The sequence below is a fragment of the Tinamus guttatus genome, unplaced genomic scaffold (genome assembly GCF_059628265.1).
Source record: "Tinamus guttatus ecotype Peru unplaced genomic scaffold, ASM5962826v1 Tinamus_guttatus_pri_ptg000850l, whole genome shotgun sequence".
NCBI classification, from domain to species: domain Eukaryota; kingdom Metazoa; phylum Chordata; class Aves; order Tinamiformes; family Tinamidae; genus Tinamus; species Tinamus guttatus.
Window position 1 is genome coordinate 4,355 of NW_028289384.1, and position 25,105 is coordinate 29,459.

Sequence of the window (25,105 nt, forward strand, 5' to 3'; positions counted from 1 at the left end):
CTGGTGGCCACAGGGGCAAGGAGGGTATCCTTGGCCACCTGAAATGGAACCCCATATGTGCATTTAGAGCACCTGAGCCCATAGAATCATAGAATGCTTAAGGTTGGAAGGGACCTCTAGAGGTTATCTAGTTCAACCCCCCTGCACACGCAGGGTCACCTAGAGCACGTGGCACAGGACTGCGTCCAAGCGGGTTTTGAAGATCTCCAGAGAAGGAGACTCCACAACCTCTCTGGGCAGCCTGTTCCAGTGCTCTGTCACCCTCACTGTTAAAAAATTTTTCCTTAAGTTCCCGTGGAACTTTGGATGCTTCAGTTTCCGGCCGTTTCCTCTAGTTCTGTCGGTGGCCGCCAGTGAAAAGAGGCCAGCACCATCCTCCTCACTGCCTCCCTTGAGGTACTTACAGACACAGACCAGGTCCCCTCTCAGCCTTCTCTTCTCCAGACTGAAGAGGCCCAGCTCCCTCAGCCTCTCCTCACAGGGCAGATGTTCCAGGCCCCTGATCATCCTTGTAGCCCTGCGCTGGGCTCTCTCCAGCAGCTCCACATCCCTCTTGTCCCGTGGAGCCCAGAACTGGACACAATACTCCAGATGTGGCCTCACCAGGGCTGAGTAGAGGGCAGGATCACCTCCCTCAACCTGCTGGAGACGCTCTGCCTAACACACTCCAGGATCCCATTGGCCTTCTTGGCCACAAGGGCACACTGCTGCCTCATGATCACCTTGTCGTCCACCATGACACCGAGATCCCTCTCTGCAGGACTGCTCTCCAGAAGGTCAGTCCCCAGCCTGTACTGGTGTCTGGGGTTATTCCTCCCCAGGTGCAGGACCTTGCACTTGGCCTTGTTGAATTGCATGAGGTTTTTCACCGCCCAGTTGTCCAGTCTGTCCAGGTCCCTCTGGATGGCAGCGCAGCCCTCTGGGGTATCGGCTACTCCTCCCAGTTTGCTATCATCAGCAAACTTGCTGAGGGAGCACTCTGTGCCTACATCTAGGTCATTGATGAATAAATTGAACGGGATTGGACCAAGGACTGACTCCTGAGGGACACCGCTAGCTACAGGCCTCCAACTAGACTGCACCGCTGATCACCACCCTCTGGGCTCCAACCAGATACCCATGCTAAGCCTACGTGCCTTGAGCCTACCTGGCCCAGCCTAAGCCCTGCCCTAAGCTTACCTACCCGAACACAACCTGCCCTAATGTAGCCCTGGCCTGATGCTGTCCTGCTCCTGCCCTCACCGAAGCCTGCCCGGAGCTTCCTCCCCCAGCCCGGCCCTCCACCCGCTGCTCTGCTGTGCCCTCTCTACCAGCGTGCCGGCCTGCGCTGGGCTCCCCTCTGGCCTCCTCTCTGCCGGCCCCTCAGCCCAGCCCCAGCCTCTAGCCTAGTACGTAGACCGCCCAGTCCACTGTGTCATTCCCACTGGCGACCACCCTGCCATGTAAATACCATTGTGACCACCCCCACCATGTCATTCCCATTGCAACTACCCCGACATGTCATTCTCATTGTGACTCCTGCACCGTGTCATTCCCATGGCGACCACCCTTCTGTGTCATTCCCATGGCAACCCCCCCAGTTGTGTCATTCTCATTTCATTCGCAAGACTATTTCTTGCAGAAGACTTATAACTTAAAAATGCTAAAGCAGAAATATGTCAGAATACAAATGTAGCAATCCCTCTGTCATCAACTTGGTGCATGAATACACACCGTATTCATGCACACTTTAACTGCAGAATCTGACTTCTGCTGTTTACGATATCGAGCTGCCTGTGAAGAGCCCTGCTCCTCGCAGAGCAGGGCTGTGTGCAGGGGCGGTCCCCCAGCCCCAGTGTTGCAAGGCTGCATTTAATGGAGTACGATATGTTAAGGTCCTGTGTGCTGCCGGAAGCTTTTTTAGACATAACAGATTGTCCTGGGCTTATCATGGCTCTCAGAAGCCTGAGGGCTTCTAAGTTCTGTGTGTGTGTGTGCGCGCACGTGTATTCTTCTCCATTTTGTGCTTTTTATGTTGCTGCTCTTTTAATCCCAGTAGCCAATACTGGTAGGGACATGTGTCCTCAGGGAGAGAAGTGTTACATGCTGACAGCATGCTGCAAAAGCAGAAATTTTAAAGAAATCTCCCTCCCAAGTGAATAAATAAAGCTATTGTCTACATGCCAAATCAGGGAGGTCATCTTCAACACAGCAATGAAACTGAGAACTGTTTTATGGGTTTGAATCCAATGAATTTGAACCCATTGTCATGTGTGAGCTTAGTTTTCGTGCTTAGAATCTTCTGTTATTCAGGGTGATAAAGTGTTTGGAGCTTGCTTGCTGCTCAAGAGTAGGGGCAGCAGGATCTTCTTGGGCTTCCAATGCACAGTGAGTTTCCAGTGCTTCTGCATCTGTGGCTAAGGAGTAAGAAACCATGGAGTTGCAGAGAAGTTGCTGTGGAAAGGGACCCCTGAAGTTTTCCTGTGCAATCTCCTACCCAAAGCAGGGATGGTTGGAGCCCTCCAGTGTTGTCTGACCGTTTCTGGACTTTGCCTGACCCCACTTCCAATGCACAAACCTGCTCTGCTCCTCTTGTCTGGGCACTGGAGAATGGCATCTTCTCTCAGTAGATCCCTGCACTGCTGGCCCTGCCTGCATCCTGGGCATTATAAGCTCACAACCATGTGGCTGATCTTGCTTCTTCTTGCCTGTAAGACTCTGCATGCAGCCTTCCTGGGCAGACTCCCTGAATCTGAAGCTCTCCTCACGCCTTTAAACTGTCTGTCAGGAAAATTTCTGCTCTGTGCGTATGGACACCTTTCTTACCTACAGCCCTCTCTGAGACTTGCTCAGTCCCAGCTTCCCTTGCCAAGACTTTCCAGACTATAGGGAGGGCCATGTCTGAGCTGGAGATGGGAAGTCATCTCCGCAGAATGGTGACAAGACCAGCTCAGGACCCAGCTCAACCATGTCCACAGCATCAGCCAGGGCAAGTGCAAGGGCAAGGGCAGAAGGTCCCTGACAAGGGGCAGGAGACCCTGCACTGAGGCCAATCACGCTATCTCCTTTGCTCTTGTGCCCAGCAGATACCCTCCCTGTCTGCCTGCAATCCCTCTGCCCACCCTGCTGCCCAGGGCAGCATGAGACCCCTGGGCCTGCAGTTCCTCCAGTAACTGCTGCTTGTCAGGGTGGGAAAGAGATTCAGTTGGAATTGAACATATCTAAGCCAGATTAAAATGAGAGATTCCTGAGAACAAGTGGCATGAACCAGAACATGTATTTTCCTTTATAGGAATGTAACAGAATGAAAGTAAGAAATAAATAAATGAACAACACATATCCTTGATGCCAGATACCCTGGGACAGATATTATTGTTGACATTACATGCATTGGATGAGTTTCCTCAGTGTCTTCTTGAGCTCCTTGTTCCTCATGCTGTAGATGAGAGGATTCAGTGCTGGAGGCAACACTGAATACAGAACAGCCACCACCAGATCCAGAAATGGGGAGGAGATGGAGGGGGGCTTCAGGTAGGCAAATGCACCTGTGCTGAGAAACAGGGAGACCACGGCCAGGTGCGGGATGCACATGGAAAAGGCTTTGTGCCGGCCCTGCTCAGAGGGGATCCTCAGCACAGCTCTGAAGATCTGCATGTAGGATACCACAATGAAAACGAAACACCCAAAGCATAAACAGGTACTAACAACAAGAAATCCAACTTCCCTGAGGTAGGAGTGTGAGCAGGAGAGCTTGAGGATCTGAGGGATCTCACAGAAGAACTGCTCCACCACATTGCCTTGGCAGAGTGGCAGGGAAAATGTGTTCCCAGTGTGCAGGAGAGCGTTGAGGAAACCACTGGCCCAGGCAGCTGCTGCCATTCTGACACAAGCTCTGCTGTCCAGGAGGGTCCTGTAGTGCAGGGGTCTGCAGATGGCAACGTAGCGGTCATAGGCCATGACTGTGAGGAGGGAAAACTCTGCTGAAACTAAAAAAAGGACAAAAAAGACCTGCCCAGCACATCCCAAGTAGGAAATGGCCCTGGTGTTCCACAGGGAATTGGCCATGGCTTTGGGGACAGTGGTGGAGATGGAGCCCAGGTCGAGGAGGGAGAGGTTGAGGAGGAAGAAGTACATGGGGGTGTGGAGGCGGTGGTCGCAGGCTACGGCTGTGATGATGAGGCCGTTGGCCAGGAGGGCAGCCAGGTAGATGGCCAGGAAGAGCGAGAAGTGCAAGAGCTGCAGCTCCCGCCTATCTGAGAACGGCAGGAGGAGGAACTCGTTGATGGAGCTGCTGTTGGACATCTGTACTATCGGGCTCAGGAAAACTGTGTAGGGAAGAAAAGACAATAATAGCTTCTCTGAAATAAACCTTCCATTTTTCACAGAAATGCTTATTGACCCCTGTCCCAACTCTCAGTAATTCCTTCTTCTCACTATCACCTTCAGTCAGCTCCTCAGTCTCTGCTCCAGCTGAATGTTCTGGGAGGAGCCGGAGCCTGAGTTACTTATTTTGAAAATTTTTAGATTCTGTCACCACATCTTGTCAGGTTCTTTGCATTTCTTTATTGACATGCAAATAAAGACAGATGCCTCTATTTCTGAATATGTGAACATTAAGCAGACTGGAGAAGGAAATGGGCTCTCTGCTGCTTAGGGAACAGCAAGGAGTGCTGTTGAGCCCATCTGCATTGTTCCTGCACACAACCCTGTGCTGATCTCTGCTGAGATCATAGAAGGCTGGTTTCAAAGCACTCGTTTAACTCTGCTCTCCCTCTAAGTTCGAGGTGGATATGTGATGCAGAGAACAGGACACTGCTACTGACATGGCAAAGACTCTGTGCACTGAATCCTCTTCTGGAGGGCACCTCACAACCCCAGGAGGACAACAGAGACAGTCACGTGTCCTGACAGTCACAGGGTCTCCTAAAGGGAGAGTCAACCCCTTTGCAGGCCTTCCAATGACGCTGCCCAGCACCCTGGGCACATAGTCCCTCTTCAGACACCTCCATGGCAGGACCTCAGGGTGAGTATCTGAATTTGTAGCTGAAGCCCCAGCTGACTGCCAGGACAAGAGCAGAAAGGAGAGGCAGGGAAACGAGGAGAAACACTGTGACTGCTGCCAAGGGAGGACAGAGAGACAGAGCAGTACCGTCCCCAGGTTGCACCTCCCAGACAGTGTGGACTCCCAGGACAGTGTTTCTCAGCCCCTGTGCCTTGCAATGGGAAATGGGCACATGGCAGGAGAGAGGCAGCTCTGCTGTTCTGGAAATCTGACTGCAGAGGAGGTCAGAAATGCCCTGGAGCCCTTCCCCTTGAGAGCAGAGTGAGACTAAGCACAATGAGAATGAGGAGAGCTGCAAAGGGGATATTGCTGCTGCCCACAGGTGAAAAGGCAGTTGAAGGAATATTCTGGGGTCCTCGCAGACCTATTGATCCCTCAGAGCAGCACTGCAGAACTCTCCTTCAGGCATCTAAACCTAAAATGTCCCATTCATTTGCTGCCTTGTCAAGGATACAAAACAAAATCCTAGCCTCTGGATATTCCCTTCCCTTTCATAGCAGCTTCCCAAGAGTGTCCTCTTGAAGAGCCCCTTCCAGATATGTTGTGTGGGTGAGGCTGAGCTGTGAGCAGCCCTGACCCCACACAGCAGCCTCTCAGCAGGAGAATGAACCTGCCCGGGGGGGATCTCTCCTCCCACCCAGAGCTTCTCCCTGCAGCGCCCTGGCAGGCTGAGTGCTGATCCTCACAGAATCACTGCCCCGGGCACACAGCATCCTGGGGCGCATGGACACTGCTCTGAAGAACAGTACTCTGAAGAACCTGTGTGCCCACATTGCCTTCACTGTCCTGCACCAGCTCCAGAAGAAGCAGCCATGATGCCCTGACCTTGTGATGCTGGGACAGGGAATTTCTGTTCTGAAGCATCTCCTCGTATGCAAAGTGGAAGCAGGGAGAACAATCCTCAAAAAAGAAAGTCATCAGCTGGAGGGGTGCTGCAGACCCCTCCAGAAACCTCAGTAGCATTACCCTGCAGCCGGCAACTTACCGTGTCACAGATTGCTCCCACCATGAGCTCTGCTCTGTCCTCCCGCTCCACGCTGCCTTTCACCTCTCTGTCCTCTCTCCTCCCCTGTCCGCAGCAGCAGGCAGCGCCCGCAGCCCTGCTGCTCTTGGCACAGGAGCTGCTCCTGCACTCGGCTGTCTCTGGGCAGTGCTGCCAGGTTGCCACGAGCTGCGGCCCAGCTGAATCCATGAATTACTCTGTCCCTTGGGATTCCTCCCTCTGGGATATGTTGCATCAAGTAGAGTAACCTGTTTTCCTTCTCTAAAGAGTACAGGGATACAGATTCCAATGTTGCAATTTATTTCATCAGATAATGATTATCTACCAAAGTTAGAAATGTCCCACAGGAAGTCCTGATTCACATCTCTTAACTAGGCAGGACACCCAGACAGGGATAAGAAGGGAGCTTGTTGATACATGGTGCATATATGATTCAGATGACTTATTCAGATGGCTTATTCGGGTTCCACATGTCTGTTCAGAAATGCCAGGTTTGGAGAAGGATTCAGCTAACTCAGGAACTCCACAAATACATGGCAGGTGGGATTCCCCTTACCAGGCTATGCATGCACATGGTCTGCTTGCAAGCTCCTGGCCTAAAGATCCTAATGGAATCACTGGAGATGATAGAGCTTCAGTGGGAGGCCAGGTCAGCCATTTCCTTGGTCATCTCTAATGACCCTGGATGCCTTCTATCCTACTAGACCAGCACTCACAATAAAGCTGAGGGACAGGCAGATCCCTACAGATCAAAAAGCTAATCTATTCCAGTGGAGAGCATTTATAGAATCACAGAATGGTTGAGGTTGGAAGGAGCTTTACAGATGATCTAGTTCAAACCCTTTAATCAAGCAGTGTCACCTACAGCACGATGCACAGGATCCTGTCCAGGCAGGTCTGGAATATCTGCAGAGAAGGAGACTCCACAACCTTTCTGGGCAACCCATGCCAGTGCTCTGTCACCTTCACAGTCAAGATGTTTTTCCTCAAATTTAGGCAGAACTGCCTGTGCTTCAGATAGCATCTGTTGTCGGTTGTGCTGTCACTGGTCACCACTGAAAAGAATCTGGGCCATCCTCTTCTCCTCTTGGCATCCTTTCTTCAGGTATTTGCACACCCTGATAAGATCCCCTCTCAGCCTTCTGTTCTCCAGGCTAAAACAGCCACAGCTCTCTCCCCTTCTTCTCATAGGAGGGATGCTGCAGCTCCCTGATCAACTTTGTGGACCTATACTGGGTTCTCTCCAGTAGCTTTATGTCCCTCTTGTACCGCGGAGCCCAGCACTGGACACAGCACTCAAGGGGTGGCCTCCCCAGGACATAGTAGAGAGGCAGGGTGACCTCCCTTGTCCTCCTGGAAACAGTCTTCCTACTACACCCCAAGACACCATTGGCCTTCTTGGTGGCAAGGGGACATTTCTGGCTCATAAGCAAGCTTCAAGGGGGCTTGAGTGAGAGAAGGCACCTTTCTCTGGTTGCAAGGGACGTTTGGAGATCATCTAGTCAGATGATGGTCAAGTCAGCGTTTACAAGCACCTGGGAGGCCAGCAGCAGGCACATGGCACTGCTCCTGCTTGGGAGGGGGGGTCACATTGTCTGTGCTCCTGACTGGACAGCACCAGGCATTAGCAGGTCCATCCATGTCTGTGAGGGTGACAGTGAGCTCTGCTCTTTGCTGAGTCCCGGGCAGACCAGCAAGAGGCGCCTGGCTGGGCAGTTCCTTGGGAGGTCCCTGCTGGCAGAGCAGCTGCGAGGCCAGCGCTGGCCCATGGCTGGGGACGGGCTCTGAGGCCGCTCCTGTCCCAGCAGCAGCGCGGCCGGCAGCGGGGTCTGGTGCAGACACGGGGGAGGTCCCTTGTGTGCGCGGAGCTGCCGGGGCAGCAGCAGGCGCTGCCTGTGAGGCCAGGGGTGTCTCAGCAGCGGGCAGGGACACGGGGGCCATTGCGGGGACGCTGCCGGGAGGCCCCTGCTCTCTGCAGGGCTGGCTCTGTGCTGACGCGTGGGCGTCGGCTGGTGACGTCACTGCTGCCGCAGCCCCTGATAGGCCAGGCCGTGCAGCTGGTTGTGACGTCAGCAGCCCCTTCCTGGCCGGGGCGGCTCTGCCGAGGAACCTGGTGTCCCTGCAGCCCGCGGCGGCAGCAGCCCACGCTGGGCTGTGCGCGAGCGAGGTCCCCCTGCCCGAGGAGCTGCTGGGCCAGCAGGAGGCTCACGGCGGGTGCTGGCGCTGAGGTCGCTGCAGCCAGAGCAGTGAGGGGCCAGCAGCAGCGGCGGGGACGAGAGGGTTTGCTGAGGGTGCCCCGTGGAGGGGCTGACACCTGCAGAGCTCTGCAGCCCTGGAGAAAGGCAGCTCCTTAATCAAGAGGAGGGAGATGGAGCACTTAGCACCAGGAATTTGTGCTGCTGTGAGCATGATCTTCTCTGGCGAACGTGGACAAGGAGCAGAGAATTGCAGCGAGCTACTATTGGACCAGGGAGTCCAGCAAGACCTTTTGGGCTGCTAAATGAACCCAGTGCCTAAGTGAGCGTGGTGTAACAAGAGGAGTGGCATTAGTAATTGATGATTGCCAGGCTGTTTGTGCTGCAGTAATTCCCATCCCTGTCTGCTGCGTGAGTTAATGTAAACTCGTCTGAATTGCACTCTGAAGATGTGGTAAGGGAAATGATGGGCACTGTCCCCAGCAGCAAGTTCACAGAATCACAGAGTGGTTAACATTGGAAGGGACCTCTAGAGCTCATCTAGTCCAACCCCCTGCTCAAGCAAGGACACCTAGAGCATATGGCACAGGGTGGCATCCATGTGAGTTTTGAAGATCTCCAGAGAAGGAGACTCCACAACCTCTCTGGGCAGCCTGTTCCAGGGCTCTGGCACCCTCACAGTAAAGTTCTTCCTCACATGGAGATGGAACTTCCTGTGTTTCAACTTGCCACCATTACCCCTTGTCCTGTCAGTGGCCACCACCAAGAAGAGTTTGGCCCCATCCTCCCTACATTCACCCCTAAGGTACTTATTTCTACATGATCAGGTCTCCTCTCGGTCTTCTCTTCTCCAGACTAAACAGGCCCAGCTCGCTTAGTCTTTCCTCATATGATAGATGCTGCAGCCCCTTAATCATCTTGGTTGCTTTATGCTGCACCCGCTCTAGAACCTCCACATCCCTCTTGCACTGCAGAGCCCAGAACTGCACACAATACCCCAGGTGAGGCCTCACCAGAGCTGAGGAGAGGGAGCAACATCTGCTGGCAACACTCCTCCTGATGCAGGCCAGGATGCCATTGGCCTTCTTGGCCATGAGGGCACATCGCTGACTCATGGTTAACTCCTTGTCAACCAGGATTCCCAAATCCCTCTCTGTGGAGCTGCTTTCCAGCAGGTCAACCTCTAATCTATACTGGTGGCTGGGGTTATTCCTCCCCAGGTGCAGGACCCTGCACTTGTCCTTGTAACGTGATGCTGGGCAATATTTCTAAATGCCTCTGCCTTTGCCTCTGCCTTTTTTCTCCTCTACATTGCCCTATTAGCCTGGAGCTAAGTAACGAGATCCCAGTCTACCCAAGGGGTATCTGCTGGTTTGAGTGCCCTGAGGTATCTGATAGTTTTAGTGAGTATCGGAATGACCCATCCTTATGCTTGGCAGGTCTGTCCTTAAAGACCTGCTGGCTTTCCTGAGCTCTGATGTCCTTGAGAGCTCCCTCCCCTGGGATCCCCCACCAGTCCCCTGAACAGGTCGGGAAGTCGACTCTTCTGAAGCCCAGTCTCTATTCTGCTACTGTCCTTCTGCACGCCCCTCAGCGTTGGGCACTCCAGATTCTCATGGTCACAGTAGGCAAGGCAGACACTGGCTATCCCATCCCTGATGGGTTTGTCCTTGTTTGAAATGTCCAGATACCAGAAAGCATCATCCTTATCAGCCCTTCTGGCAGCTGTGCAAAAAAGTTCTCCTTGATGTCCTCCAGAAGCCTCCCAGACTGATTGCACCCTGCAGTTTGCATTTGCAGGTCGTGATAGGGGGATTAAAGTCTGCCCAACAAGAACCAGGGCCAGTGATCCACAGAGCTTTTTTATTCTGCCAAGAAATAGGAGAGCTCCCTCCTGAGATGCTCACCCACAAGCTCCCACTTCAAACCTTGTCTCTTCCAAGGAAGAGCTCCACACATCCAATCTGCTCCTTCACACAAAAGGCATCCTCCCTCATCTTCCATTGATCACCATTCCAATGATATTTCTGGCCTGTGACAGCTTGCACATCTTCACGTGCTCCTGACTCTACTTCAGGCTGCCTACGCTTACATATATTTGGGCTATAGAGCTTCAGCTGTGGCACAGAGAACAGAATGGTCACAGAGAAACCTGTTACGAAGAGGCAAAGACACTGGGTGTGCACTGGCCCAGTTCAGAGCAGAGCCATGCCGTCATATATAGCAGGAACAATGCAGTGGTGGAAGCAGCTTCCTACTAAGAAAGTGAATCCAGCAGTGTCTGAGGCCAGGAGGACACAGAGCTGGGCCACTGAGAAACAGCAGGAAAGGGGGTTCTGCCTGAGGTGACTCTGTGGCTATACTGGACCTATGACAGACTTCTTGCACAAATCTCCAGGAAGGACAAGATGCCTCTGAAGATGTCCATGGACCTTGACAGCCTGTGATCCAGACACGCTGAGGTCCACGTTAGCCCTGTCCCTGTTCATATAATATGATGGAGTGAGCAGAAGTTGAGGGGAGGGGAGCAAGAAGGGCTTGAGGGTGCAAAGAATCTCAAGATACCTTGGTGTGATGTGCCTCTCATTTATGCAGCACACATGGATGTAGACAGGATGGACTTTCCCTACAGACAGTGCTGGATTTCATTTGTTTGCGCTCAGGGCAGAACCCTAGGATTCTCTGGAGCACTTGCCCAGCAAGCACTCCCTGTTGGCATGGATAGATTCCCTGTAGGTCCAACCTGCTAGAAACATATGGTTGACCTGGACAAGCCAGGCATCTGACAAGGCTCTTCCAGCACTTTTCAACGCCATCAAATCAAGTGTCTGCACTGAATTACAAGAGCTGCTGGTTAATACTGGATTCTTCCTATGCCTCAGCTGGAGTGAGTAGGGCTCTAGGTTTATTTGGCACCAGGAGGTCGTTTCAGATAGCCAAGACAATTCCCCACATGATCCTCACCTCATCCTCTAGGATGATGCAGGTCCCCCAGTTCCTGCATCAGAGCAAACAGACACTGACACCACATCTGTGTGTGGCACATCTGCCTTGGACCACATCTGTCTCTTCAGCCATCACCAGATATCTGTTTGGAAGCAAATGACTCTTCCATCTAAAATGATTACAGTGGGATACATGCACACCTCTGTGTTGTGCTCACTTTGTTTTTGGCAAGGGGAATCCCACCGATGGCATCTGTGGAATTTACAGGAATAATCTGAATATCACTTCAGACTCAGGGCTGGGAGTCTGAATTCTATAATGCCCAGATTGATTAATCCTAATCAAAAGTTGGCTTTTGTCCCATCTAGGCCCTCCTCTCTGATTGTGAGATGAAAATCATTCTTCCAGAGTGGGACATTCACAACTTTCATAGCTCCTCATTCTCTGATGAAATAAATTGCAATGTTGGAACCTCTCTCCACTCACGAGAAAAAGGAAAACATATGATTATTTTAGTTTGTTTGAGGGAACATTCCCCAGGAGGAGGGGGCACAAGGGACAGAGAAATTGGTGAGTTCAGCTGGGCCTCTGCTCCTGAGCGGGGCCAGGCTCCTGGGACGGAGGCAGCTCGTGGCAGCCTGGCAGCACTGCCCAGAGACAGCCGAGTGCAGGAGCAGCTCCTGTGCCAAGAGCAGCAGGGCTGCGGGCACTGCCTGCTGCTGCGGACAGGGGAGGAGAGAAGGCAGCGACAGGGGAACGGCAGTGTGGAGCGGGAGCAGAGCTCATTGTGGGGGAATCTTCACAGCCCTTGAAACAGTGAGTCTCTGTCTGTAGGGCAATGCTGCTGAGGTTCCTGGAGCGGGTGTCTGCATCCCAGCCAAACCATGGCTCATAGGATTTTTAATGGTCTCTTTCCTTGAGTAAGCAGGACATAGCAGGAGGAGGAGATGCTTCAGGGCAGGGATTCCCTGACACATGGTCAGAGGATCAGGGTATGCTTCTCTTGGCTATGCCCCTTGAACACAGGGCTGTAGGGCTGTGAAGGCAGGGAGTGCACCAAGGTCTGCCTGGGGCTGTGATTCAGAGCAGTGTCCCTGTACCTCATGGTGCTGTTTGCCCAGGGCAGTGACTCTGCCACCTGTGAGGGTCAGCACACAGCCTCTCCAGGGAGCTCCCTGTGCTGCTGTGGGGAGAAGCTTTGGGTGGGAAGAGAGATCCCTGGCAGGGCAGGTTCTTTCTGCCTTTGAGAGGTGCTGCAGGGGTCAGGTTCTGCTCACAGCTCCAGCACATGCGCAGGACATGTCTGAGGGGTCCTTTCAAGAGGAAAAGCAAGAGAAGAGCTGCTTGAAGGAGAAGGAGCTTTCCTTCAGGTCTCTGCACTTTCACCTTCCTCATTTTGACAGGGAGAATGAAGGAACAAGTTTTCTGTTTTGGCAATGAGCTGGGAGTTGTAAACCTTCACTCTGAGAGCTTAGTAGGTCTGTGATAAACATCAGTGAGCTGCTTCATCCCCACTTTAGCCTAAAGGCAGCATCAGCATCTTCCTTGCAACATCCCAGGACTTTATGTGACCTGCTCCATTCCAACCTGCAAACACAGAGCTGGCCCTGGACCTTGCCAGAGGTTTCTGTAGGGCAGAACTGAGCACCCAGAGGGTGACATGGGATCTTTGAGCAGTGACAGGGACAAGACACTGGGACAGAGAAAGAGCTGCCAGCAGGGACAGCTCCAGGCAGCAGAGATGGGCAGGGAAGGAGAAGGAACTGCAGGGCATGGGACGTTGGCTGAACTCTGCAGCCAGAGCTGTGGCAGAGGAGAGGGGCATCTCTTTGGTGCCTCTCCACCAAAGGGCTGAGAGGGGCAGTGCTGCAATGTCCCCCCTCTGCAAGGTGCCATACCCTGCAGGTAAAGCGAAGGTTTTCCAGAATGCCTCTCTGTCCCTCTCCTTGCCTCCCTTGGCAACAGGGTCATGGTGTTGCTCCTTAATCCTTCTCCTGTCCATGCTGCTCCTGTTCTTGCTCTCTGCTTCCTGTGGTTGGGAGGATTCAGCTGCAGTTCAGGCACCAAAGCTACAAGTAGTGGAAAAGAGGGATTTTCAAGGGAGTGAGGTCTCCACAGCCCCATTCTGTCCTCTGGAGCTCCGGGAAATGCAGTACAGGGAAATGAGTTGACTGTCCCTTAAGGAAAGTCCATCTAAAATCCTGACAATCATTTAGCTGTTACCCTGTGGTGTCCTGCAGGCTGCCACCTGCCCTCCAGAAAGCCTCTGCTGACTCATGACCTATCTGTGGTATCTCAGTGACCCATGGGGAACCTATGGAAATAGTGATAGTATGGAAGTGATGGTGGGAGGCAGTAAATGGGCAGCAGAAAAGGGTTGTATGTGTTGTTTGCTAGAAGGGGAGTGTGGAGACCTCCCTCAGGTGCATGTAGAAAGGGTGAGAAGGTCAGACATGGGCACTCTTAAACCCCACTCTGCTCTCAGCTGGGGCTGCTCTCTTTTTAGAGTAACATCATCCTCTCGCTAGAAGAGACAGGAGCCTCAGAGATCTGGGAATGAGACAAATAGATAGATAAAAAACTTCATTAATTTGTTTATTTTCCTTTTAAGAGTGTCGTCCTGACTTGTCCATGTCTTTTCTTCCTCAGATATAGCCCCTATGCTGCAAAGCAACAAATGTCCAACAGCAGCTCATTCAACGAGTTCCTCCTCCTGCCATTCTCAGACACGCGGGAGCTGCAGCTCTTGCACTTCTCGCTCTTCCTGGGCATCTACCTGGCTGCCCTCCTGGCCAACGGCCTCATCATCACAGCTGTAGTCTGTGACCACCGCCTCCACACCCCCATGTACTTCTTCCTCCTCAACCTCTCCCTGCTCGACCTGGGCTCCATCTCCACCACTGTTCCCAAAGCCATGGCCAATTCCCTGTGGAACACCAGGGCCATTTCCTATTTGGAATGTGCTGCCCAGATATTTTTCTTCCTCTTCTTGTTTGGAGGAGAGTTTTCTCTCCTCACAGTCATGGCCTATGACCGCTACGTTGCCATCTGCAGACCCCTGCACTACGGGACCCTCCTGGACAGCAGAGCTTGTGTCAGAATGGCAGCAGCTGCCTGGGCCAGTGGCTTTCTCTATGCTCTCCTGCACACTGGGAACACATTTTCCCTACCCCTCTGCCAAGGCAACATGGTGGAGCAGTTCTTCTGTGAGATCCCCCAGATCCTCAAGCTCTCCTGCTCAGTTTCCTACCTCAGGGAAGTTGGGCTCATTGGGGTTAGTGCCTGTTTAGTCTTTGCATGTTTCACTTTCATTGTGGTGTCCTACGTGGAGATCTTCAGAGCTGTGCTGAGGATCCCCTCTGAGCAGGGCCGGCACAAAGCCTTTTCCATGTGCCTCCCACACCTGGCAGTGGTGTCCTTGTTTGTCATTACATTATTGTTTGCCTACCTGAAGCCCCCCTTCATCTCCTCTCCACTTCTAGATATGGTTGTGTCCATTCTGTACTCCGCGGTGACTCCAGCCCTGAATCCCCTCATCTACAGCATGAGGAACAAGGAGCTCAAGGAGGCACTGAGGAAACTCATCCAGTGGGTACAAGGTCAATGACAACAACTGTTTCATTCACTCACCAGGATATCAGGCATAAAAGCTGTATTTTATGCATTTCCTTTTTAAATTCTCTCTTTTACATCCATCTTAAACTAATAAATACTAAAATAAAGATACCTAGTTTTTGTCACATCTGCACAGGAATCTCTCATTTAGCAATTAAACATAGACCATGATAAAGCAGGAAGCCAGGCTTCCCCCTTCACTAGCAGAGAGGGGGGATTCTCTGAGCCGCTTCTTTGAGCTCCCTTGGATGTGCCCAGTGCAGGGAGGAGAGTTTCCCTCTGCAGCGTCTTTTCCAGCACTGACACCAAGGGACCTCTGGGGTACAGAGTCCTGGCAGGACAAGGGCAGGAGGGGTGAGACCAGGGGTCCAGTGTTGCTTAGGAGATCTCAGCTCTCGTGCCTATTGTTAGAGTGTGATCTCAAATCTCTCTAATATGACAGAAATGGCAACCAAATGTCACCACAGGTTTCCATGGTTCCATGCAAAGCTCCAACACACAAAACTGAACATGAGTGAATTGACGGAAAGTCAATTGGGTGAGAGGCAATTGCCTGGTGACACCAGGTGACATCTGACGAGATAAGGTTGTCCCAGGCACGGGCTAGTGTCTATTGCTCTGATAGAGCAAATGTGATACTCACATCTTTCTAGAATGCCTGGTCAGGGCCCGGTGGGCATCTTCCTTGGCCATCTGAAATAGCACTAGATGCTCACTAGTGTTAGAGCCACACTCACTAGGAAGCTGAGACACGTGGAGATGTTAACAATGTAAACTGTGACTGTAATTCATTTCGGACACTTGATTCAGTGACACTGAAGTAGGCCTGCAAGGCCATGATACATGCCTGGGATTTCTAGCACATCTGCATGGGCAGGAGCTATGAGGAAACTCTGCCTTTCTTTAATAGTTGCTAGGAAAAGACCCCAGGTTCTCTCAGGTTTTCCTACTTGTGCCCAGACATTTGAACAGAGTCTATTGGGGGCCTGGAGCCAGCTGTGTCCCCAGGGAGTAGTATTGGGTCCAATCCTATTCAACTTCTCCATCAGTAAACTGGAAGAAGGAACAGAGTGCACTCTCAGCAAATTTTGTGATGATACAAATGCGGGAGGCTTGGCTGATACACCAGAGGGCTGTGCAGCCATGTTCCTGTGTTAGGGAAAGAGGACTGGATTCAGCTGCCACTTGTGGGTGCCCAGGCCCCTGGAGAGGGTGAGTGCTCAGGAGGGATCTGCTGAGGACAGTCCCACTCATTACAGAGCTGGGACAGATGCCCATCCTCCTGGAAGGGGCTATGGAGCCACCATGGAGCACAGAAGACATCCAGGGGCAGAACATGCCTGGAGTGGGGGTGAGTGCTGTGCTGGGAGAGGGGCTGCCCAGAGGGGCTGCAGAAATGATTAATGTATTCAAGACACAGAAAATACGAGGGAGATCACAGTCAAATGGAGAGAGCAGTGGACACTAAACGGCAAGGGCAGATAAATATTTTTTCACAGCAGATTCAGCAAGTTCCTGAAGATTTCTATTCTTTCATCGCTGGAAAACATTCAAAACAGTCCTTCATCTTTGCAGGGAGAGCTCAAGTGTCCGAGCACCAGTACCCAGTGGGACTTGGAGATGTCCCAGTGTCTCTGAGTGACCTGCGTGGGCTTGAGAGCTCTCGCAGGGACCTGCGGGAGAGCAGAGCCCCTCAGAGCTGCAGAGGGAGGCTGGGGACAGGGGACCACGGCACCTGGAATGGCACCAGCTGTGCAGGACTCTGGGACTGCAGTCCACCCACTTCTGAAAATCACTTCCCTTTTCAAGAACAAATGATCATGCCCAAGTCTAGTGTACTAAAACACAACAACGAAAAAAAGCGGAAAGTATAACACGTTTTTTGCTTTAATTCTTTCTCTTATTTTTTTTCTAGATTTGTTTTTAAACAAATTTTCTAAACGTTTTTGTTACCATCAGGCCTGTACCTGTAAGGTTTCTTTGTCCCACTCAGAGCCCAGTGCTCAGAAAAGCCCCCTGCCCTCAGCTGTCCCTGCCACCCCTCACTCTCTGCACAGAGCACGTCGCACTCGGAGGTGTCGTCCTCTCTTGACTGGTGCAGGAAGTTGGAGAGCAGCTTCAAGGAAATGCTCTGTTTTGGCATGGCCAACTTTGCACAAACAAAATCTACCCCAGTTACATCAATGCCCAGGGCCAGAAATAAATGACCCTTCCCCAGAAGAGCTCTGAACTCTTCCCTCATCCTGGCTCCCCTTTGACACCATCCTTGTGCTCCCCGTGTTGGTGCCCTCCCCGCTGCCTGCCTCTCCCTTCAGCCCCACTGCTCACCTCGCTCCCGCTCTCCTGCAAGCCTGAGAGCCCGTCTGCGGGCTGGGAACAGGCGTTCGCCTGCCGCTCCTTGTCCATGTTCAGGATACTCTCGTAGGGACCTGACAGTGACACCAAGGGGATCTGTTCCCTCCTGATGGAGCTGCTGTCCCCAGAGTGGGGAGCCTGGGGTCTTTGTCCCCAGCAAGAGCATGGTCACCATGGGGCCCGTCCCCTCACAGCGGCCTTATGGACATGATGCCACTGCCATCACAAAGCCCTGCTGGTTTCCATGGGGACGTTATTCTGATGCCCTGCTGGAGACCACCGAGACCCTATCACGATGCCTTTGTGAGGACTATGGAGATGCCATCATGATGCCTTGGTGGAGACCATGGAGAAAGACACCATCACAATGTTTTGGTGAAGACCATGGGGACCTCATCATTATTGCTTTTTCGAGATCTATAGCAGAGATCTTCACAAGGCCGTAGCTGTTGCTCTGCCCATTAATCCTCATACCAACAATCCTGACTGGCTCTCTGTCCATCCCTAAGCCTCGCTCCCTGCATCCCACTGCTCTCTCACCTGCACCTTTCCCTATCATTTCAGGCCATCACCTTCTCTCTCTTGCTGGAGTCTTCTTCTCCCCTGACTCACTCCCTATTTAAGGCTCTCCTCATCAGCTTGGCCAGCTGGTTGATAACCTTCGTGTTGGCAGATGGGAGGAGTCTCCTTCCAAATGAAATGTCACACCCGGTAGCTTTGCTGTCTTGCTGTGGGCTCAGCTCCAGATCTTCCTCCAAATCCTGCTAAAAAAGAAAAGGTAAAGTAAAAAAAAAAAAAAAGTCTTTGCTCGTTGTCCTCTCCATTTTCAGCTTGTAATAAGTGGGTATGAGTGTACAATAAAGCAATATGAATTATGATATTTGAAATGCAGAATTAAACCATGATTTCTTAGGGCGTTTCCCCTTCTTGCATGAGTGCATGCCCAGATCTGCAGGGATGCTGCTGCTGGAGGCAGGTTCTGTGCATCACTGTGCCAGAGCGAAGGCCACCCCAAGGACACCGGCTGAAGACTCCAAAGCCCATGGAGAGATCAGCAGGTTGTGAGGAAGCTCCAAAAGTGCCTTTGCCCACTTTGCCTGTTGACAGCACCAGCAGCACCTTTGCTGGGCCTATCTGGCCAATAACACAAGAAAGGAGATAGTCAAGGGGAGCCAGGCACCCAAAGACCATGCGAATGCCATAGGGACCATGGGTGTATGTGTGCAGGTGCTGTAGGTGGGCACATGGAGCACTTGTGACTGTCACACCTGCCTAGCCTGAGGGACAGGGCAGGATGGCAGATTTCTTGGAGCAATCTCTAGAAAAGTGAAGGTGCTATTGAAGAAGTCCCTGTTCATATAATCTAGCAGGGTGAGCAGGAATTCAGGGGAGGGGAGCTAGAAGGGTTTCAGAGTTCAGAGACCAGAGCACAGAGCTTGGAGTGATGTGCCTCCTCTTTTTGCAGCATTCTGCATGTAGTTGGGCCAGTTCTGCATGTAGGTGGGACAATTTTCCCTGCAGTCAGTGCTGGAATTCATTGATTAGGGTAGAAGTAGGAAACTCAGCATAGCCTGGGGCACTTGCCCAGCAAGCACTGCAATGAGGCATGGTTTTCCTGTGGGTGCCCTACTGTATCTGCTAGAGACACATGGTTGTGCTGGACACCCCAGGCATCTGGCAAGGCCCTGCCAGCATTTTTCTATGCCATCAGATTAAGTAGCTGCATTGAATTACCAGAACTGCTGCTTTATGCCAGAATCTTTCCATGCCTGGTCTTCATAGTTCCTGAGGCTGCTGTTGTATTTGGCATCTGGGGTCATTTCAGATGGGCAATGCAATTCTCCTGAGGCCCCCACCCTGATGCTCTGGGATGATGCAGGTCTCCGAGGAGCTGCAACAGAGCAAGTGGGTACTGGCACATGCCTTGGACCTCCTCAGTCTGTTCAACTGTCCCCAGGTGTTTGTGCAGGAGCCACTGACTCCCATCCTCCATCTCCACTGATTGCAATTGCAGCTTAGGCAAGGAGCTCTCTTGCAGATCTCTATGTTGTGCTCACTTCAGTTTTGAAAGGGGAATCACTTGACCTGCCTTTGGAGGTTGCAGGATTTTTTTGAATCCCACTTCATGCCAGGGAATTCTAGACCAGCCTGAGACGGGCAGAGTGACTCATCCCCTGAACCTACTGTGAGAGTGACAGAGCCCTGGAACAGGCTGCCCAGAGAGGTTGTGGAGTCTCCTTCTCTGGAGATCCTTAAAACCCGCCTGGATGCCACCCTGTGCCATGTGCTCTAGGTGTCCCTGCTGGAGCAGGGGGGTTGAACTTGATGATCTCTAGAGATCCCTTCCAATATTAACCATTCTGTGATTCTGTGAAGAGAGGACCATCAGAGGTTCCACAGGAGCACATTTCCATCTCTCCATCCATAGTCATGCTCTGATGAAAGGACTTGCAATGTTGGAAATAGTTGCTTTCCACTCAAAGGGAAGAGACAACAGGTGATTACTTCACTCTATTCCAGTGAACATTCCCCAGGAGGAGGGAGCACAAGGAACAGAGAAATTGGTGAGTGCAGCTGGGCCTCTGCTCCTGAGCGGGGCCAGGCTCCTGGGACGGAGGCAGCTCGTGGCAGCCTGGCAGCACTGCCCAGAGACAGCCGAGTGCAGGAGCAGCTCCTGTGCCAAGAGCAGCAGGGCTGCGGGCACTGCCTGCTGCTGCGGACAGCAGAGGAGAGAAGGCAGCGAGAGGGGAACGGCAGTGTGGAGTGGGAGCACACAGGAGACCTCCACAGCTCTTGACACGGTGAGTTTTTGCTTACAGGACAATGCTACGGAGCTTCTTGAAGGGGACATAAGAACCCATCACACCCCATGGCTGGCAGCATTTTTCTCTTCTGGCTTCTGCAGTGCGGAAGAAGAGGAGCTGCTTGAGAGCAGGGATTCTCTAACATACCACCTAAGGGCAGGGCATCCTGCTGCCTTCCCCAACAGAAACGGCAGTGATGTGAAGCCAGGTTGTGCAGACAGGGTGAGAGGTCTGCACTTCAGAGCAGGGTCCCTGCACCCAAAGGTGCTGTGTGCCCGCAGCAGTGACTGTGTCGCCTGTGAAGGTCAGCGCTCAGCCTGCCCAGGGAGCTCCCCACAGCACTGAGGGGAGAAGTTCTGGGTGGGAGGATTATCCTCTACCAGGACAGGCTCCTTCTCCTGCTGGGAGGTGCTGCGGGGGTCAGCTCTGCTCACAGGTCTAGCTGTGAGCACATTTCAGGGGGCACTTTGCAAAAGGAAAGGCAAGGTAGACATTGAGATGGTGCTTAGAATTTCCTTCCACTTGGTAAGAGGAAAATGGAAACAAAACTGGCAGATTTGGACAAGACACTGAGACTCATTAAGAGATTCAAGGAGCAGTCAAAGAGTCTGCCAGGGACATCTGAATGTCCCCTCACCCATCCCTTAGTTCATAGACAGCACCAGCTTCTCCTGGGCTGCTGCATCAGGGTCTATCTGAGCTGCTCCTTAGCACCTGCAAACATGGGGGTGCCCCTGGACAGTCCCCTGCTCCTGGGAGGTTTCTGCAGGGAGAACTGGGCTCACTTGTGAGTGTCGTTGTCCTTCATGTGAGTGAGGTGCAAGTATATGACAGTGAGGGGCAAAGCTCAGAGATGAAGCAGGTCCCATGACAAAGTCCTAACAAGTTTTTTTTGTTTTGTTTTGTTTTGTTTTGTTTTGTTTTTTCCTTTTGGAATGCACAAGGGTTTATGCTGAGAACGATTGAAGCGCCAAAGATTTCTGCTCTATCAAAGAATGTTCCCACAGTGAGTAGGCGCCTTTGTGTGTTTGTGTGTGCACCATCATATATATTATTTATATGCACACTTATATATCAACAGACTCCTCCACTTATCCTTTTGCAGAGAAGACTTGATTTCAAAATGTTGAAGAGCCCTGCCGTAGAAGGGGTGGACATCATCTCCTGCAGGTTCTGTGCATCAAAGCTGCTCCTTCTCTCTGCAGTGCCTGGAATAAGGGTGCAGGGTGCAGGGTTAAAGGAGGCATGAGGACAGGGTCTATCTCTAGACCTCTCGACATGTAGAAAGGGAAAGGTCTATCCTTGTTTCCTTTTGACTGTTGTTCCCCATTGCTGGAGTGAGATCTGGTGTGGCAGACTCAGATACAAATATCTCTGTTGAGGAGGGCAAGACTGATAGGGGTGAATCCCTCACAAAGCTCTTCTCCTTCAGATGCAACTGGTGTGAGGGCTGTATTCAGCTCTTATGGTGGTGAATGGAGAATATTCCCCCTTGGTCTCTGGACTAAGTCCATTCCAAGCAATGCAATATGCCATTCCAAGGCATCTCCACAAATACCACTCAAAGACTAGTGCATCTATTTCCAGTTGCAGCAAAGCAGAAACAACTCCTCCAGAGCTATGGGGAGGAGGCCCTGCTGAGCTTGGCACACTCAGCCAGTTCAAAGTGGAGCACCAGAAAGGGAGCTGAAATAAGGGAGAGAGGAAATGTAGGGAGTTCCTTGAGAAACTGAAATGGTTTGGCTCAGAAAAGCCTGCCTTAACTTTCGGCTTTCTTTCCTTCCTTGGACAGGACTCCTGTGCCCCTAAGGAACTAATGTCCAACAGCAGCTCCCTCAATGAGTTCCTCCTCCTGCCATTCTCAGACAGGCGGGAGCTGCAGCTCTTGCACTTCTCGCTCTTCCTGGCCATCTACCTGGCTGCCCTCCTGGCCAACGGCCTCATCATCACAGCCGTAGCCTGCGACCACCGCCTCCACACCCCCATGTACTTCTTCCTCCTCAACCTGTCTGTCCTTGACCTAGGCTCCATCTCCACGACTGTTCCCAAAGCCATGGCCAATTCCCTGTGGAACACCAGGGACATTTCCTACTCGGAATGTGCTGCCCAGGTATTTTTCTTCATCTTCTTGTTTGGAGGAGAGTTTTCTCTCCTCACAGTCATGGCCTATGACCGCTATGTTGCCATCTGCAGACCCCTGCAATACAGGACCCTCATGGACAGCAGAGCTTGTGTCAAAATGGCAGCAGCTGCCTGGGCCAGTGGTTTCCTCAATGCTCTCCTGCACACTGGGAACACATTTTCCATGCCACTCTGCAAAGGCAACGTGGTGGAGCAGTTCTTCTGTGAGATCCCCCAGATCCTCAAGCTCTCCTGCTCACACTCCTACCTCAGGGAAGTTGGGCTCATTGGGGTTACTTTCTCTTTGGGCTTTGGGTGTTTCACTTTCATTGTGGTGTCCTACGTGCAGATCTTCAGAGCTGTGCTGAGGATCCCCTCTGAGCAGGGCCGGCACAAAGCCTTTTCCATGTGCCTCCCACACCTGGCCATGGTGTCCCTGTTTGTCATTACTGTATTGTTTGCCTACCTGAAGCCCCCCTCCATCTCCTCCCCACTTCTAGATATGGTTGTGTCCATTCTGTACTCGGTGGTGCCTCCAGCCCTGAACCCCCTCATCTACAGCATGAGGAACAAGGAGCTCAAGGGGGCACTGAAGAAATTCATCCAGTGGGAACAAGATAAATGATAACAACTGTTTCATTCACTCACCAGGGTATCTGGCATCAAGGCTGTATTTTATCCATTTCTTTTTTACTTCTCTCTTTTACATCCATCATAAAATAATAAATAATAAAATAAAGATACCTGGTTTTTGTCACGACTGCACAGGAATCTCTCATTTAGCACTTAAACATAGACCATGATAAAGCAGGAAGCCAGGCTTCCCCCTTCACTAGCAGAGAGGGGGGATTCTCTGAGCCGCTTCTTTGAGCTCTCTTGGATGTACCCAGTGCAGGGAGGAGAGTTTCTCTCTGCAGCGTCTTTCCCAGCACTGACACCAAGGGACCTCTGGGGTACAGAGTCACGGCGGGACAAGGGCAGGTGGGCTGAGACCAGGGGTCCAGTGTTGTTTAGGAGATCTCAGCTCTCGTGGCTATGGTTAGAGTGTGATCTCAAATCTCTCTAATATGACAGAAATGGCAAACAAGTGTCACCACAGGTTTCCATGATTCCATGCAAAGCTCCAACACAGAAAACTAAACATGAGTGAATTGAAGGAAAGTCTAGAGGCAGCCTTCCCATGGCAGTCCATCTTTCCTGAAGTCACATTCCAGGAGGGCAGCAAGACTTTCTCTATTTAGAGTTGTCCTCCTCATTTCCGTGCTGTCCTTCCATGCTTTATTCTGCAGATATGGCCCAGGAACTCTCATGACCTGGTAGCAATAGACTTGTTTTTCCTCGTACCCTGGAAGAACAGGCAGGACCAGTCCTTGGGCTCCCTTAAGCCACAGCTGCATTCCAGAATAACATTTCCAAAATAAAAGGGGATCTGCCCTATGATGGTCCTGAATCTGGCCTCTCTTCAGAAACGGGAATCAAAAAATATGGCAAAGCATGTCCAACCACAAATGGGCCTGCTCTTCTCCTTGTGAACTCCATGAGATCCAGGGGATTACCTCAGCTTTCAAGGGTGATCTGTTAGCCACAGTCTAGGGTTCATCTCTCAGTAACCACTGCAGACAGGCAATGGTCTCTGCATTGCCTGTGCCAGGCTGCCCCACACATGACTGTGCTGATGAGAGAACCCCCAGGGGATCTCCAGGCACAGGGTTTGCCTGGGAGTGGGCACTGAGTGCAGCTTTAACGAAACAGGGATGACTCACAGTGCAGGGACCAGAAGGTAGAGCACTAAACCCAGGTGCACATGGGGAAAGGAGGGCTCTGCAATTGCCAGAGAGGCAGTGGGGACCCAGGAGGCCCAGGGAAGGGGCAGTGGAGGGTGATTCCTGCACCCACAGTGAAACACCACAGCCTGGAGCTAGTGGCCACCCAAAGACATCTCCTGCCATTGCAATATTGTGAGGGCACTCTGAGTACCGTCAGACCTCAGCCACCAGTATCAGTGGCCACAAGGGCACACTGATGGCACATGGTCAATTTGTTGCCAACCACGATTTCCAGGTCCCTTTTTGTGGAGCTGCTCTCCAACAGGTCAACCCCCGGCCTGTCCTGGTGCATGGGGTTATTACTCCCTAGCTCTAAGACCCTGCACTTGCCCATGTTGAAGTTCATCAGATTCCTCTACCCCCAACTCTCCAGGCTTTCCAGGTCCCTCTTAAAGCCTGCATAGACCTCTGGGCTATCAGCCATTCCTCCCAGTTCTCTATCCTCAGAAAACTTGCTGAGGGTGCGCTCTGTCCCTTCAGGTCACTGATTAATAAACTGAACAGGTTTTGACTGACTCCTGATACCAACAGTTGCAGATCTCCAACTAGGCTCTGCACCACTGATCACAACCCTAAAGCCTAAACCCCAAACCCAGCTGCTCACATGGAGGTGACCTCACAGGTGCAAACCCACCACAACCCTGCTGCTGCCTGTGGCCTTCAGAGACAGCAGCTTCCTCAACCCCCTTCCCCACACAGGAACCACTGCTGCCCTCTCAGCTCCTCTCACCACAGAGACCCCCCACCCACCGCCCACGCCTGCCTGCCTGCTGCCGGCCAATCAGGCACTCACAAAGACATGACGTCACAGCGCCGTCCCGCCCAGCTCTCTGGCCCTGCCCTGCAGGGCAGCAATGGCCTCCCCAGCCCTTCCCCGCCAGGAGCCCAGCCCGGGCTCAGCAGCTGCTCCGCGGAGATGATCTCAGCAGCGCAGAGCCCCGCAGGGCCCGGCTGCTGCCCAATGAGGCGCTGCGGGAGCGGTGACCTCACAGTCACCAGGCAGAGCCAGCCCTGCTGCTGCCCAATCAGCTCTGCCCGCAGCGGGGCCCTCCCAAGCAGCAGCCACGCCCTCTCCCTGCAGCTGGCCTATCAGGGGCTGCGGCAGCAGTGACCTCCTCGTGCCCAGCGCAGCCATTGGCTGTGAGGCCCCGCGGGGCTCCTGGCTGTGCTGGGGGCTGTGCGGGACTGGGGCAGGGAGG

The 25,105-nt window shown here is 52.4% G+C and overlaps 2 protein-coding genes across 2 annotated transcripts; one reads left to right on the forward strand and one right to left on the reverse strand.

The window, feature by feature from the left end:
* Positions 1 to 3,360: 3,360 nt before the first annotated feature.
* LOC148591363 (olfactory receptor 14A16-like) lies at positions 3,361 to 4,281 on the reverse strand. Its single transcript, XM_088537697.1, has one exon. The coding sequence runs from the start codon at positions 4,279 to 4,281 to the stop codon at positions 3,361 to 3,363; it is 921 nt and encodes a 306-aa protein (XP_088393823.1).
* A 17,494-nt stretch (positions 4,282 to 21,775) lies between these two features.
* Positions 21,776 to 22,705, forward strand: LOC148591364 (olfactory receptor 14J1-like). The gene has a single exon (XM_088537699.1). It carries the CDS (start codon positions 21,776 to 21,778, stop codon positions 22,703 to 22,705), a length of 930 nt encoding a protein of 309 aa, XP_088393825.1.
* The last annotated feature ends 2,400 nt before the right edge of the window (positions 22,706 to 25,105 follow it).

Bases quoted from the DNA above. Each gene is read 5' to 3' on its own strand.
- LOC148591363 (XM_088537697.1), bottom strand. From the start codon at position 4,281: ATGTCCAACAGCAGCTCCATCAACGAGTTCCTCCTCCTGCCGTTCTCA.
- LOC148591364 (XM_088537699.1), top strand. From the start codon at position 21,776: ATGTCCAACAGCAGCTCCCTCAATGAGTTCCTCCTCCTGCCATTCTCA.